This window comes from Leptonychotes weddellii, chromosome 5, assembly GCF_054177405.1.
Source record: "Leptonychotes weddellii isolate Sample4059 chromosome 5, ASM5417740v2, whole genome shotgun sequence".
NCBI lineage: Eukaryota > Metazoa > Chordata > Mammalia > Carnivora > Phocidae > Leptonychotes > Leptonychotes weddellii.
The window spans coordinates 150413533-150425692 of NC_138373.1; the positions used below are offsets into that span (position 1 = coordinate 150413533).

The 12160-nt window shown below is 54.7% G+C and overlaps 1 protein-coding gene across 1 annotated transcript; it reads left to right on the plus strand.

Annotated features, from left to right (window-relative positions):
- Window positions 1-1650: 1650 nt before the first annotated feature.
- On the plus strand, window positions 1651-8267 carry PDXP (pyridoxal phosphatase). The gene is made up of 2 exons (XM_031036304.2): window positions 1651-2408; window positions 6846-8267. The coding sequence occupies exons 1-2, from the start codon at window positions 1835-1837 to the stop codon at window positions 7160-7162; spliced, it is 891 nt and encodes a 296-aa protein (XP_030892164.2). The 5' UTR covers window positions 1651-1834; the 3' UTR covers window positions 7163-8267.
- The last annotated feature ends 3893 nt before the right edge of the window (window positions 8268-12160 follow it).

The following is a 12160-nucleotide window of genomic DNA, read 5'->3' on the forward strand; positions in this document are numbered from 1 at the left end:
GTTTTCAGCACTTAACTCTGCGCTCTCCACTTTGCTTTTCCATGCATGGTTTCCATAGAATCCTCTCCCGGGGAAGTAAGTCCCATTACCTTTGACTGGTTGAGGAGAGACTGAGGCTCAGAAAGCGACCTGCCAGGCACACAGCAAGTGAGGCGTGGACATGGAATCAGGACCCGGCTCTCGCTGATTCCAGAGCCTGGGCCTGTCCCTCACAGCCTGAGCAACTCACTCACTTCTTAGTGCTCCAGTTTCCTTCATTGGGGAAATGGTACAGCCATCTTCACTCCAGAAGTGTTCTGAGGATTACATGAGACATTCCTGTAAAGACCAAAGCACCACCCTTGCACACAGAAGCGCCCTCTAAGAGTTGGCCGCTGTGGATGTCAGCTCCCCCAACTCCTGGTGTTCTCGGAGTAGGCAGGAAAGGCTACTCAAGTTGCAGGGCTGGATCCGTCTGCAAACCACAGTGGCTGGTCTGGGCTGGACCCTGGGCCAGGCCCCCAGCTCAGCCCTACACTCAAGGAGCTCCTGGGAACAGACAGGCAGGAGAGCTGACAATGAGAATCAAGTGTAATGGCACCGGGAACCCATGTCAAGCCAGTTAGGGGCTGACAAGCTAACCCAGACTGTGTGTGGAGGGCACAGGAAGGCTTCGTGGAAGAGGTGATTCAAAGAGGCTTTTAGGAGTTGACGAGGTGAAAAAGTCAGGGAAGAAGGAAGAACATTCCAAGCTAAGGAGACTACCTGAGACAGGAGCAAAAGGCCAGAGCATTGGGGAACAGGAATTATTTGAGCCTCAGAGAGGGGGGACAGAGTAGGGTGGCTTTCCCCAGGTCTTCGGAGCTCTGGTTGCTCCTGGAGGTCAGGTCTTCAGCGCCTTCTCAGAAGTTGGCTGACAACTTGGAATTGTGACACATGTCTCCCCAGGTGGGGACCGAGGCAGCCAAGTCACCCCAATCGCTGCCCTGGGCAACTGGCTACTGCTCTGGCTCCTTCAGTCCCCAGGGTGCTTAGTGACTGGCTGCCTCTAGCAGCTTGGCCACCCAGTGCCTCTCCACCCTGGCCTTGGGTAATTAAAAAACAAAAACCGAAAATATCTCGGCCCCGGCCAAAACAATTAAATCAGAATCTCTGGGGTGCAGCCATGCTTTGGTATTTTTAAAAAGCGTTTGTCAAAGTCATCGAGCCGTACATTTAAGATCTGCTCATCTTACTTGTATGTAAATTAAATCTCAAAATATAAGTTCCCCAGGGGACTCTACCAGCCAGCGTGGAGAACGACTGGTCTGGGCCAGGGACCCCCGCGCTCGAGAAGACACTATGTGCCTCTCTCCCATCATCATACTGACACGCTTCTCGGGACTTTGCTCAGTACTGGAGCGTCCAGGGTTCAGAGGGCAATGAGATTTGACCCAAAGGCAACATCTCCCTTAGCATCTGTTTTCCTCCTAGCAACCAGCTCTCCTAAGCTTCCGATTGGCTGGGGAACGCAAGGGAGGCTAATCGCCCCAGATTTTCTATTCGTAACTCTTCATTGGCCAAGAAGAACGTCAGTCCATCCTTTAATTGGCTAGTCGGGGTTGAAACTCGGCGGCGACTGGCCTAGCAGAGCTAGTGGGCGGGGCGAAGGCTAGGTCTTCATTGGGGTAGAGGCCTCGCTCCTCTCCTCTCTTCTTGCTCCCATTGGCCCGCGGACCAGGCCGTGACCCCGCCCCGTGGCCCTTCCGGCGCGCCGATTGGTCGCTGCGGGGAACGGGGCGGGCTGAGGGCAAGCGCGCCGTGCACGCAGAGGGAGAGCGGCACGGCGCGGGGGTGCGGGGGGCCAGCCGGCTGCATGGCGCGCTGCGAGCGGCTGCGCGGCGCGGCCCTGCGCGACGTGTTGGGCCGGACGCAGGGCATCCTGTTCGACTGCGACGGGGTGCTGTGGAACGGCGAGCGCGCCGTGCCGGGCGCCCCTGAGCTGTTGGAGCGGCTGGCGCGGGCCGGCAAGGCGGCGCTGTTCGTGAGCAACAACAGCCGGCGCGCGCGGCCCGAGCTGGCTCTCCGCTTCGCGCGCCTCGGCTTCGGGGGGCTGCGCGCCGAGCAGGTCTTCAGCTCCGCGCTGTGCGCCGCGCGCTTGCTACGCCAGCGCCTGCCCGGGCCGCCGGGCGCGCCGGGCGCCGTGTTCGTGCTGGGCGGCGAGGGGCTCCGCGCCGAGCTGCGCGCCGCGGGGCTGCGCCTGGCGGGGGACCCCGGCGAGGACCCGGGCGCGGCCCCGCGCGTGCGCGCCGTGCTCGTGGGCTACGACGAGCACTTCTCCTTCGCCAAGCTGAGCGAGGCGTGCGCGCACCTGCGCGACCCCGACTGCCTCCTCGTGGCCACCGACCGCGACCCGTGGCACCCGCTCAGCGATGGCAGCCGGACCCCCGGTGAGCGCGGGGCTGGCGGGGAAACTGAGGTGGGGTGGCGACCTGCGCTCTCCCCTCCACGCCTAGGGGAGAGGGACGAAGAAGGGGTGTCTCCAGGTGACAGGTGGGGACCCGGAGAGATGCGAGGGCGGTTCCCACCCTGCAAGAGCCCAGGCGAGCTTTGTCATGGCCACGTCTGGTAATTCTTGAAACTGCCACCACTTGAGGGGCAGTAGTAGGGCCCCCCTTTAACAGATGAGAAAACAGAGGCCCGTTGTGGTTCAGGGGGTTGCAGGCGGACTCCCAGCCCCGGCCTTCCTGAACCCGCCTCAGCGGCCCCTGTCATTTTGTCCCACTCTCCAATCAGGGGTTGAGGTCGGAGGGTTGGAAACAGCCTGGAAGGATTGTTCCCCCTCTTGAGCTGTTGGAACACCATTGGCAGCTGGCGATTGGAGGCGGGTGTGTGAGGAGCATAGGAGGTGGATGGAGTTTGACCTGAGTTCCAGTTCCAGCTCCAGGGCTCAGTAATCTTAAATTACATAACCTCGAAGCATCGCTGTCCTGGGTGTAAAATGGGAAGGCTCACCATGCCATTTCCTCCCAGGGGAGAGTGATCAGAGTGACTGCCGGGCACATAGTAGGTGTGGGTTGTGTCCAGAGCCCTCTTATGTTATTACACAGCTTTATGAAGTACCTTGCTGTTTGTTCTTACTTAGTTTCTGAATTACTCTGGAGATGTCCCATTTCTCAGTTAAAGAAACTGAGGCTGAGAGAGGGGAATTGAGCTGCCCAAGAGCAGGAGGACCTGAACTTGGCCCTCTTGTGGCCACCCCAACCCCCACCCCACCCCCATCCAAGGCACCCTTTACTGCTGTCATCTGGGTATTCAGGCCTTCAGAGGAGGGAGGAGCAGGTGGAGGCTCCTACATCTTGGAGGGTTTGAGTTAGTCAAGAGCAGATGGTAGCAGAAGCTAACTGCCAGTGCAAGGTGTGTGTGGACAAGTCAGTACCCCAGTCAATAGCCTGAGGGTGGGGACAGATCTCCTTCAGTCCCTCCTTGCTGGCCACTGATTTATTTATTTTTTTTTTAAAGGATTTTATTTATTTATTTGACAGAGAGATAGAGAGCATAGATAGAGTGGCAGGCAGAGGGAGAGGGAGAAGCAGGCTCTCCGCTGAGCAGTGAGCCCGATGCGGGGCTCGATCCCAGGGCCCTGGGATCATGACCTGAGCTGAAGGCAGACGCTTAACCGACTGAGCCACTCAGGCGCCCCTGGCCACTGATTTAGACTGTCATTGATACCAAATCCTGGGGGAGCAGGTCTGGTATTGACTGAGGAATAGACACAGTATTGTGATGGGGTGGCAGGAAGGGCGTAGAGCCAAGGGGATCTGGGGAGGCTTCCTGGAGGAGGCATCCTACAGGACAGGGCAGTAGGGGATGAAACGTGGAGCAGGGCTTGGGCCATGACAGAACCGATTCCAGGCTGGGAATCTATAGTTCTAGGCTAGTTCTGACCTCGCTTTGTTGCAGACCTACTTGCTGCATGTTCCAGTTTCCCCAAAAATCCAAACTGAGGGCTCTGGTCAGGGCTTTCGGCTGCACCAGCTCCCGCCTGTCCTGGGCCATGCTATGAAAAGTGAGTTTCTCCCTGGAGGCTTCAAAGTTCAGGTTAAGGCTGTGGGTTAAGAGGCCCCCTAGGACTCAGGAAGGGTGGTGTGGAGGAGCTGGGGACAGGCCAGGCCCTGCCTATATGCCTCTGCCCCCACCTGGCTGTGTCGCAGGCCCTGTTGATCTTTCCCACGACCTAGAGGGGGAGGTAGAGGCTTAGCTACAACACGGCTGTCGTCTTGGTACACAACTGAATGGTGTGGCTTTGAAACAGTGGTATAAAAATATTAATAAAGGCCCCGATATGCATAAAATCTGAAAGAATGCAAGTCTCTCACCCCAATGCCTCCTTCCCCTGTGGGTCTCCTGAATTGTGTGTTTACCTTCTTGCCACATGGCAACCGCTTGAACTGGCAAATAGAAGTGCCTGCTGTCTGAGGAATATGTCACCACCAAAACATGTGTCAGCCTTGGATTACAGGATGTTGGGTTTTTTTGTTTTTAAGATTTATTTTAGGGGCGCCTGGGTGGCTCAGTCGTTAAGCGTCTGCCTTCGCCTCAGGTCATGATCCCAGGGTCCTGGGATCGAGTCCCACATCGGGCTCCCTGCTCGGCAAGAAGCCTGCTTCTCCCTCTCCCATTCTCCCTGCTTGTGTTACTGCTCTCACTATCTCTCTCTCTGTCAAATAAATAAATAAAATCTTTAGGAAAAAAAGAAATTTATTTTACAAAGAGGGAGAGCATAAGAGCAGGGAATGGTGCAGAGGCGGAGGGGCAGAAGGAGAGGGAAAAGGAGAGAATCCCAAGCAGACTCTGAGCGCGGAGCTGGACGTGGGGCTCCATCTCACAACCCTGAAACCATGACCTGAGCTGAAACCAAGAGTCGGACACTTAACTGAGCCACGCAGGCGCCCCGGATTATAGGACGTTACATGAAGTGGCATAATAGTGGTCTGAAGACAGAGCTATGTTCCTCACGCCCCTGCTAGGATGCTCACGCCCCTAGGGTAGGGATCCGTGCTGCCTGCCCTGCTGTATGCCCAGTGCCTAGCAGAGTGCCTGGCGTGTAGTTGGGCCTCAGTAAATATTAGCTGAGTGCATATAGTGGGACATGGGGGGCGAAGGGTGATCAGCTCTGTCCTGGTGGGAGAGGAAGTTGCTGATGCAGCTGAGACCGTTCTGGAGGGGAGAAAAACACTTTGGGGTGACTCAGTTGAGCCCTTCCCATCCTGGAAGGAATTTTTAACCAACGGGGCAAATGGCTTTTCTTCCCTACCCAGTTATCAAGAAAACAAGCAAGCAAGCTCTAGGTCAGATGTCAGGAAGAACCTCGCAGCAGCGTTGCTCTGCTCTGCTCTGGGTCAGCTCTGCCCTGATCCCGTGACCCTGGGGAAGTTCCTCCTCCTCGTCTGGGGGCTGGCCAGGCTGAGGACTCTTGCTATTTGTGCCCGTTCTTCCGTTCTGTAGCTTTGATTTAATAACGGGGTTGGTGGGGGGGCGTTGATCTATACCATTTCCCAGTCTCTGTGGTGTAAATACTCCCACCGTAGCAAGGTTCACGCTACCAACATCAAGTCACTGAATGTGGAGTTGGGAAGATTTGTGCACACCATTATATAGTATTTCCATCATTATAGACGTAAATAATCTCCAGAGCACAGATAATGGCAAAATAATTAGGAAGTAATGAACTTTGAGAATTTATTTCCTTTGTTTTAAACATAATTAGACCGTAAGTTTATATAAGTTGACTTTTTCATAGTGGCTTTAACAAGGGGCTCACAAAATTCCTGAAAATGAAACATTCAGCACTCCCAAGCCAGTACCAGCTGGCCCAATGCACGACTGGGTCAGACCCACCTGACACATACCCTGTCTCTGCCATTATTAGGCTGTGCGACCCTGGATAAGTTACTTAATGGCACTGAGCGTCAGCTTTCTCATCTGTAAAATGGGCTTCCCAGCACAGCCCTTGGCACTTTAGAATGTGCTTAGTAAATTGTGATCAGCATCATCGTTTGTTCAGGGACATTAATGTGAAGGCCGAACCTTGGGGCACAAAGACGGGCCTGTGGGACGGACACAGTGGACTCATTGTGTGGGGGGGGGGGGGGGCAGGACGGTCCTGGGCTGAGAGTCAGGGCTGTCCTTTTCTAAACAGTCTTCCTATTGTTAAATACTTGGGTGCGTTCACAGTTTTGCTTATTATAGTCACTGCGGCCACGACATCTTTAGGCATGTAGCTTTTTTGTCTCCGGCTTGAATTCTCTCCCTGTGATCACTTTCCCGGCCGCCGAGGCTGACTGGGGCCGAGGCGCGAACATTTCTGTGCCCTGCCGCGTTCTAAGAGGGCTGTGCCCTGTCCTGCTGCCAGGAGCCCGCATTCTTGCAGCAGTAACCACAGCTTCTCTCTGTTACCCAGGCACTTTTATCTGCTTTTCTGTTTCCCATGCGCTTGCCCCTGCCGTGCCTGCAGCACCTCTTTGAAGGTAGGCCTGACTTGGATCCCCCTGTTCCAAGGACTGACTGAGCCAGGCCCAGTTACACACAGTGTGGCTCATTCAGCCCCTACAGGGCCATATTAGAGATGGGGAAACTGAGGCACAGAGAGGGGAAATGGCCTGCCTAAGAAGGGTGGAGATGACAGAGTCTGAATGCAGGCCTCTGGTTTCAGGCTCTGTACCTGTAACCACTACAATAAGACTTGGAAGACTTTTGACTCACTTCAGTGCCTAATCTAACCGCCCCCCCCCCATGCCAAGCTGCCTCCCTGGAAGCCCAGCGTCCGAACCGGGATGCCTTCCCTGCTGCCACTCGGCACTGACCACGTCTCCATCTCCCTGCAGGCACCGGGAGCCTGGCTGCTGCCGTGGAGACAGCCTCTGGCCGCCAGGCCCTGGTGGTGGGCAAGCCCAGCCCTTACATGTTCGAGTGTATCACCGAGCACTTCAGCGTGGACCCCGCCCGCACGCTCATGGTGGGCGACCGCCTGGAGACCGACATCCTCTTCGGCCACCGCTGTGGCATGACCACCCTGCTCACGCTCACAGGCGTCTCCCGCCTGGAGGAGGCCCAGGCCTACCTGGCATCTGGCCAGCTCGACCTCGTGCCCCATTACTATGTGGAGAGCATCGCGGACTTGATGGAGGGGTTGGAGGACTGAGCCCATGTGACCGGCACTGCAGCCCCATCCCTACCCCACCCTGATCCCGTAGATGGAGGCAAGGGGCCAAGAGCTGCAGGCTCCTGGGCCCCGTTTTCTGCAGCCTGGTGGGGTTGGGACCCAGGGAAGGCTTTAGGGCCCTCACATCCCCTCCCAGGGGTGGCTGGGCACTCTTTGCTGTTCCAGAAGCGGTCCCCCTTCCCCCACCAGTTCGCCCTGGCCTGACCCAGCCAGGTGGCCTTATTTCCTCCCCTGTGACCTTCCCTCTTTGAAATCTGGGCCTTGATGCCCACTGAAGATTTCCTCCAACCCTGAACACTTAATCCCCTAGCCCCTCCTGGGGCGGGCTGGGGGTGGAGGTTGCCTCTAGAGCTCTATCTGCCCCTGGAGCCCTGGCCCTGGGTTCCTGTTGACCAATCAGAGGCCTAGGTAACCACTAACCCTCCTGTGCCCTGAATGGACCAATCAGAAGGCTAAGCAAGAGTGACTCATTGATGGGTCTGTCCTGAGGGGTTTCATTGGGAACCTAAAGTGACAGTGACCCTTTGATCTTCTGAAGCCAGAGTGGACCAATCAGAAGTCTAAGTGGCAATGATCCTTTCATGTCCTTGGTCCTGAGTGAGACCAATCAGAACACGGAGTAATAATGATTCATTGGTCTCTTAGATCCTGAGGAGAACAATCCAGAAGTCAGAGACAGTGGCCCCTTGACCGTCTGGATCTGACTGGACCAGCTTGGGGTCCAGATGTCTGTCAATAAGTAAGGGTTCAAGGGCTGAAGACACCCCTCCTCCACAAAGATAGTGATCCGGGGGGCCACGCAGTGGCTCTGGGGGCTTCTGTAGTGGAGCCCCCACCCTTCCCTGATGATGGTACCAGGCCAGCGTTGGTGGTGGCCATAGCTCCGGAGGGCGGGGCTTTCGTGTCCCTCCCTGTGCTGTCCCTGTTTGCTGTGCCACCTCTCCCCCACCATGCCCACCCCCAGCTATTTATTTATTTATTATCGTGTGCCAGTGACGGTGGGAGTGGGGGCTGGCCCTTCCCACCGCTTCCACCTCTGTTGTAACCAGTCCTCCCGTACTTAATAAAGTGCGAGTGGAGTGTCTATGTGGGCTCAAGTCTGTGTGGGCAGCGGGGCGGGAGGAGGACCCCCTGCCTGCGCCCGGTCTCCACAGAACTGGCCCGGTGCACCCTTCCCCTGCATGAAATGACCCACCTCAGGACCAGAGCATTTTCTGTGTGTGGAACTTACTACCTTAACCCGATGGAACATTGTGCCTCATGGGGGCTTTAAATACCAATTTGTTTCAGTCCTTCAGAAGACGGCGAGCCTGTAGTACTCGGCCCGTTTTACCACCTGGGGAATGAGGATCAGAAATGCAGCGTTAGGGGTCGCCTAGGTGGCTCAGTCGGTTAAGCTTTTGACTCTTGATCTCAGGGTCCTGAGTTCAAGCCCCACTACTTAAAAAAAGATGCTCCAGAAACGTGGGTCTAACTTACCAGTGGCACACATCTAGAAAGTGGGATCTCCTGAGGCCGGATTTGAACTTATGTTGGCTGATCCAGGAGGCTGCAGCCCCCGCTCTGCCAAGACTGAAGGGGAAAGAGATCCCGGCTCTCCTGGAGCTCAGGTGAGATGCTGCGGCCCCACCTCCCCCCTTCAGGCACCCCTCACCCCGGGTGCTGTGAGCTAGCTGAGGGCAGCCTCGTGGGGAGAGGCCCCGGCTGTTCCAGGCCTGACTGACAGGAGTTTGCACAAGGCCTTCCTGCTCAACCTCTTCCCTCAAGCGTGCAGTGAGGGGTGGGACTGCGAGGTCTGGGAGATGCTCTGCAGTGTGACTCTTCCTGCGAAGAGGGAGTGCGTGACAGAGCCTGGCTGCATCATAAAGTCCTCTTTTCACTCTTGGAGACTTCTGGCTCTGCCAGGAACTCCGCTCAGGCGGCTAAGGCCTAAGGGAGTTCCCTGGCTGCCCCTGTGAGGTGGTCCAGCCCTCCCCAGGTGTATCTCTCTTAGCTGAGCTGCCTCATCCGACCCACATCCCAGGGCTGACTCTCGTGGGCCCGGCTTATGTCACATGCCCATCTCAGAACCTGTGTCCAAGGGGATAGAGCAGAGCTCTTGGCCAGCCTGGGTCATGTGCCCCCCCGGAGGAGGTGAATGCCCGCCTCCCTGGCCCCACTCTGGTCCTAGCAGCCACCTTTCTTGTGGACAGAAACCTGATTTCCTTGAAGGAAGCACATAGTGGTCTGTGAATCAGAAGGGGGAGGCATCTCAGTCCTGGGGAGGGACTCTTGATTGGTTTAAAGGTTGAATCATGGTTATTTGATCCCTTCCCCCCCCCCCCCCATCCAGTGATTGATTTAACCATGGACTTGTGATACACTTCTGACTAAGACATGAGGGGAGGTCTGTTGGGAGATTCTGGAAATAGTTGCCTCACTTTTAAAGAAGGCCCTGGATGGAGGAGGGAAACACTCCTCTGGGCTTTGGGTGTGGAAGCTGTTGCAGCCATTCTGTGACCATGAGGCCAACCCAACATACTTCTCCCCTCATGACTCTGCTTCAGGTAGCAGAGCAGAAAGATGGGAAGAACTTTGGGGGCCGTTTCCCCAAACTTTTTAATTTTTTTAAAAGATTTTATTTTTAAGGAATCTCTACACCCAACATGGGGCTCAAGCTCACAACCGCAAGGGCAAGAGTCGCATGCTCTACCAACTGAGCCAGCCAGCGCCCCTTCCCCAGAAAAGTTTAAATAAAATGGATAGAAGAAGTGCAAGAACGGCACAATAAACACCTATATGCCCTTCCCCTGGATTCCCAGGTAGTATTTCAGGAAGCTGATGCCACCAATCCACAAAATGAAACAACCCCTTCCCACTCTACTCCCTGGTTTCAATAGTTTCCTGGTTTTGCCGTCCCCCACATTGACTCCCCTCTTGGTGACCAGAGGCCTTAGAGGGAATTTCTATTGATTGCATAATTTTTTCCTATGGAGGTGGCTTTGAGGTCAGGGGCTGAAGCTCAGACTCATGAAATCTGAGCTTGGTCGAGCATCAGCGTCCCAACCAGCACTCTTGATTTCATTTTAGCTATTACAGATAACCATGACCAGGGGATGGTATACGTGGCTTTTTTTTTTTTTTTTTTGCTCTCATTTCTTTACGTGTCCAGTAATCCCAAGTCCCCAGGAGTCGGAGCCATCTCTAAATTCCATCGGTAACTTTTACCATTAGTAACTGAGTACGGCACAGCTGCCCGTGGCTACGTGGCCACCCAGGAATCAAAGGTTCCTCTTCCCTGCCCTTCCTTTCTCTTCCCAAACCACATGTTTCCATGAGCCTGGGCGGTTCTAGCAAATCCCACTTCTCCGCCAACTAAAAGGGAAAACTGTTTCCTCTAGCCACAGAACACTTCTGACACCAAATGTGTGGGGTTTCTGCACCAAGCAAGTCTGTAGTTTTAGGCAGACACGAACTGGGTGTCCTAGAATTCAATTCAATTCTGGCACTACCTCGAGTTTGTGCAGGCCCCCCAGGTTAGGGGTTCAGTCCCACAAGACTCCCTGCCCACCCCCCTTCAGGTGCCCCCCCCAAGTCCCAGGGGTCGCCTGCGCTTTTGACCAACTGGCTATAAATTGGAGATTCCCAAAGCCCCCTTCTCAGATTCAATAATTTGCTGTAACAGCTCACAAAACTCAGGGAAACATTTATGTTTACTGGTTTATTATATAACAAGTGATATGTAAGGATACAGATGAAGAGACGTGAAAGACAAGGTCCAGGAGCTTCTCTGTCCCCATGGAGTTAGGGTATGTCACCCTCCCAGTACGTAGATGTGTTCACCAGCCCAGAAGCTCCAAACCCTATAGTTTAAGGATTTTTTTTTTTTTTTAAGATTTTATTCATTTATTTGACAGAGAGACACAGCAAGAGAGGGAACACAAGCAGGAGGAGTGGGAGAGAGAGAAGCAGGCTTCCTGCAGAGCAGGGAGCCCGATGCGGGGCTCGATCCCAGGACCCTGGGACCATGACCTGAACCAAAGGCAGAGGCTTAACGACTGAGCCACCCAGGCACCCCTAGGGATTTTTTTTTATGGAGCCTTCATCACATAGACGTGATTGATCATAACTCCATCTTCAGCCCCTGTTCCCTCATCGGAGCCACTGACTTAACGGCCATGGAGACCTCCTCGTTCCAGACTTGTTATGTGAAAGTTTCCCTTAATTTTATTATTTTTTTAAGGTTTTATTTATTTATTTATTTGAGAGAGAGAGAGAGAGCACATGGGGGGGAGGGTCAGAGGGAGAAGCAGACTCCCTGCTGAGCAGGGCGCCCGATGCGGGACTCGATCCTGGGACTCCAGGATCATGACCTGAGCCAAAGGCATTCGCTTAACCAACTGAGCCACCCAGGCGCCCCAAAAGTTTCCCTTAATTTTAAAGCGATTTCCTTTGAGTTTCTGTTACGCGCCGCCAAAAACTCTCCTGATATACAGGCCCTGGGCACCTTATAGAAAACATTAAAATGGGGCGCCTGGGTGGCTCAGTTGGTTAAGCGTCTGCCTCCCGCTCAGGTCATGATCCCAGGGTCCTCGGATCGAGCCCCACATCGGGCTCCCTGCTCCGCGGGAAGCCTGCTTCTCCCTCTCCCACTCGCCCTGCTTGTGTTCCCTCTTTGGCTGTGTCTCTGTCAATTAAAATCTTTAAAAAAAAAAAAAGAAAACATTAAAGTGCACCCACTTCCTGGAGGTTCCACATTAAATATATGTGGGCTTTTTGTTTATACATTTTCGACGTATTGGGCGCCTGGGTGGCTCAGTCGGTTAAGCGACTGCCTTCGGCTCAGGTCATGATCCCGGGGTCCTGGGATCGAGTCCCGCATCGGGCTCCCTGCTCTGCGGGGAGCCTGCTTCTCCTTCTCCCCCTCCCCCTGCTGGTGTTCCCTCTCTCGCTGTGTCTCTCTCTGTCAAATAAATAAATAAAATCTTTAAAAAAAAA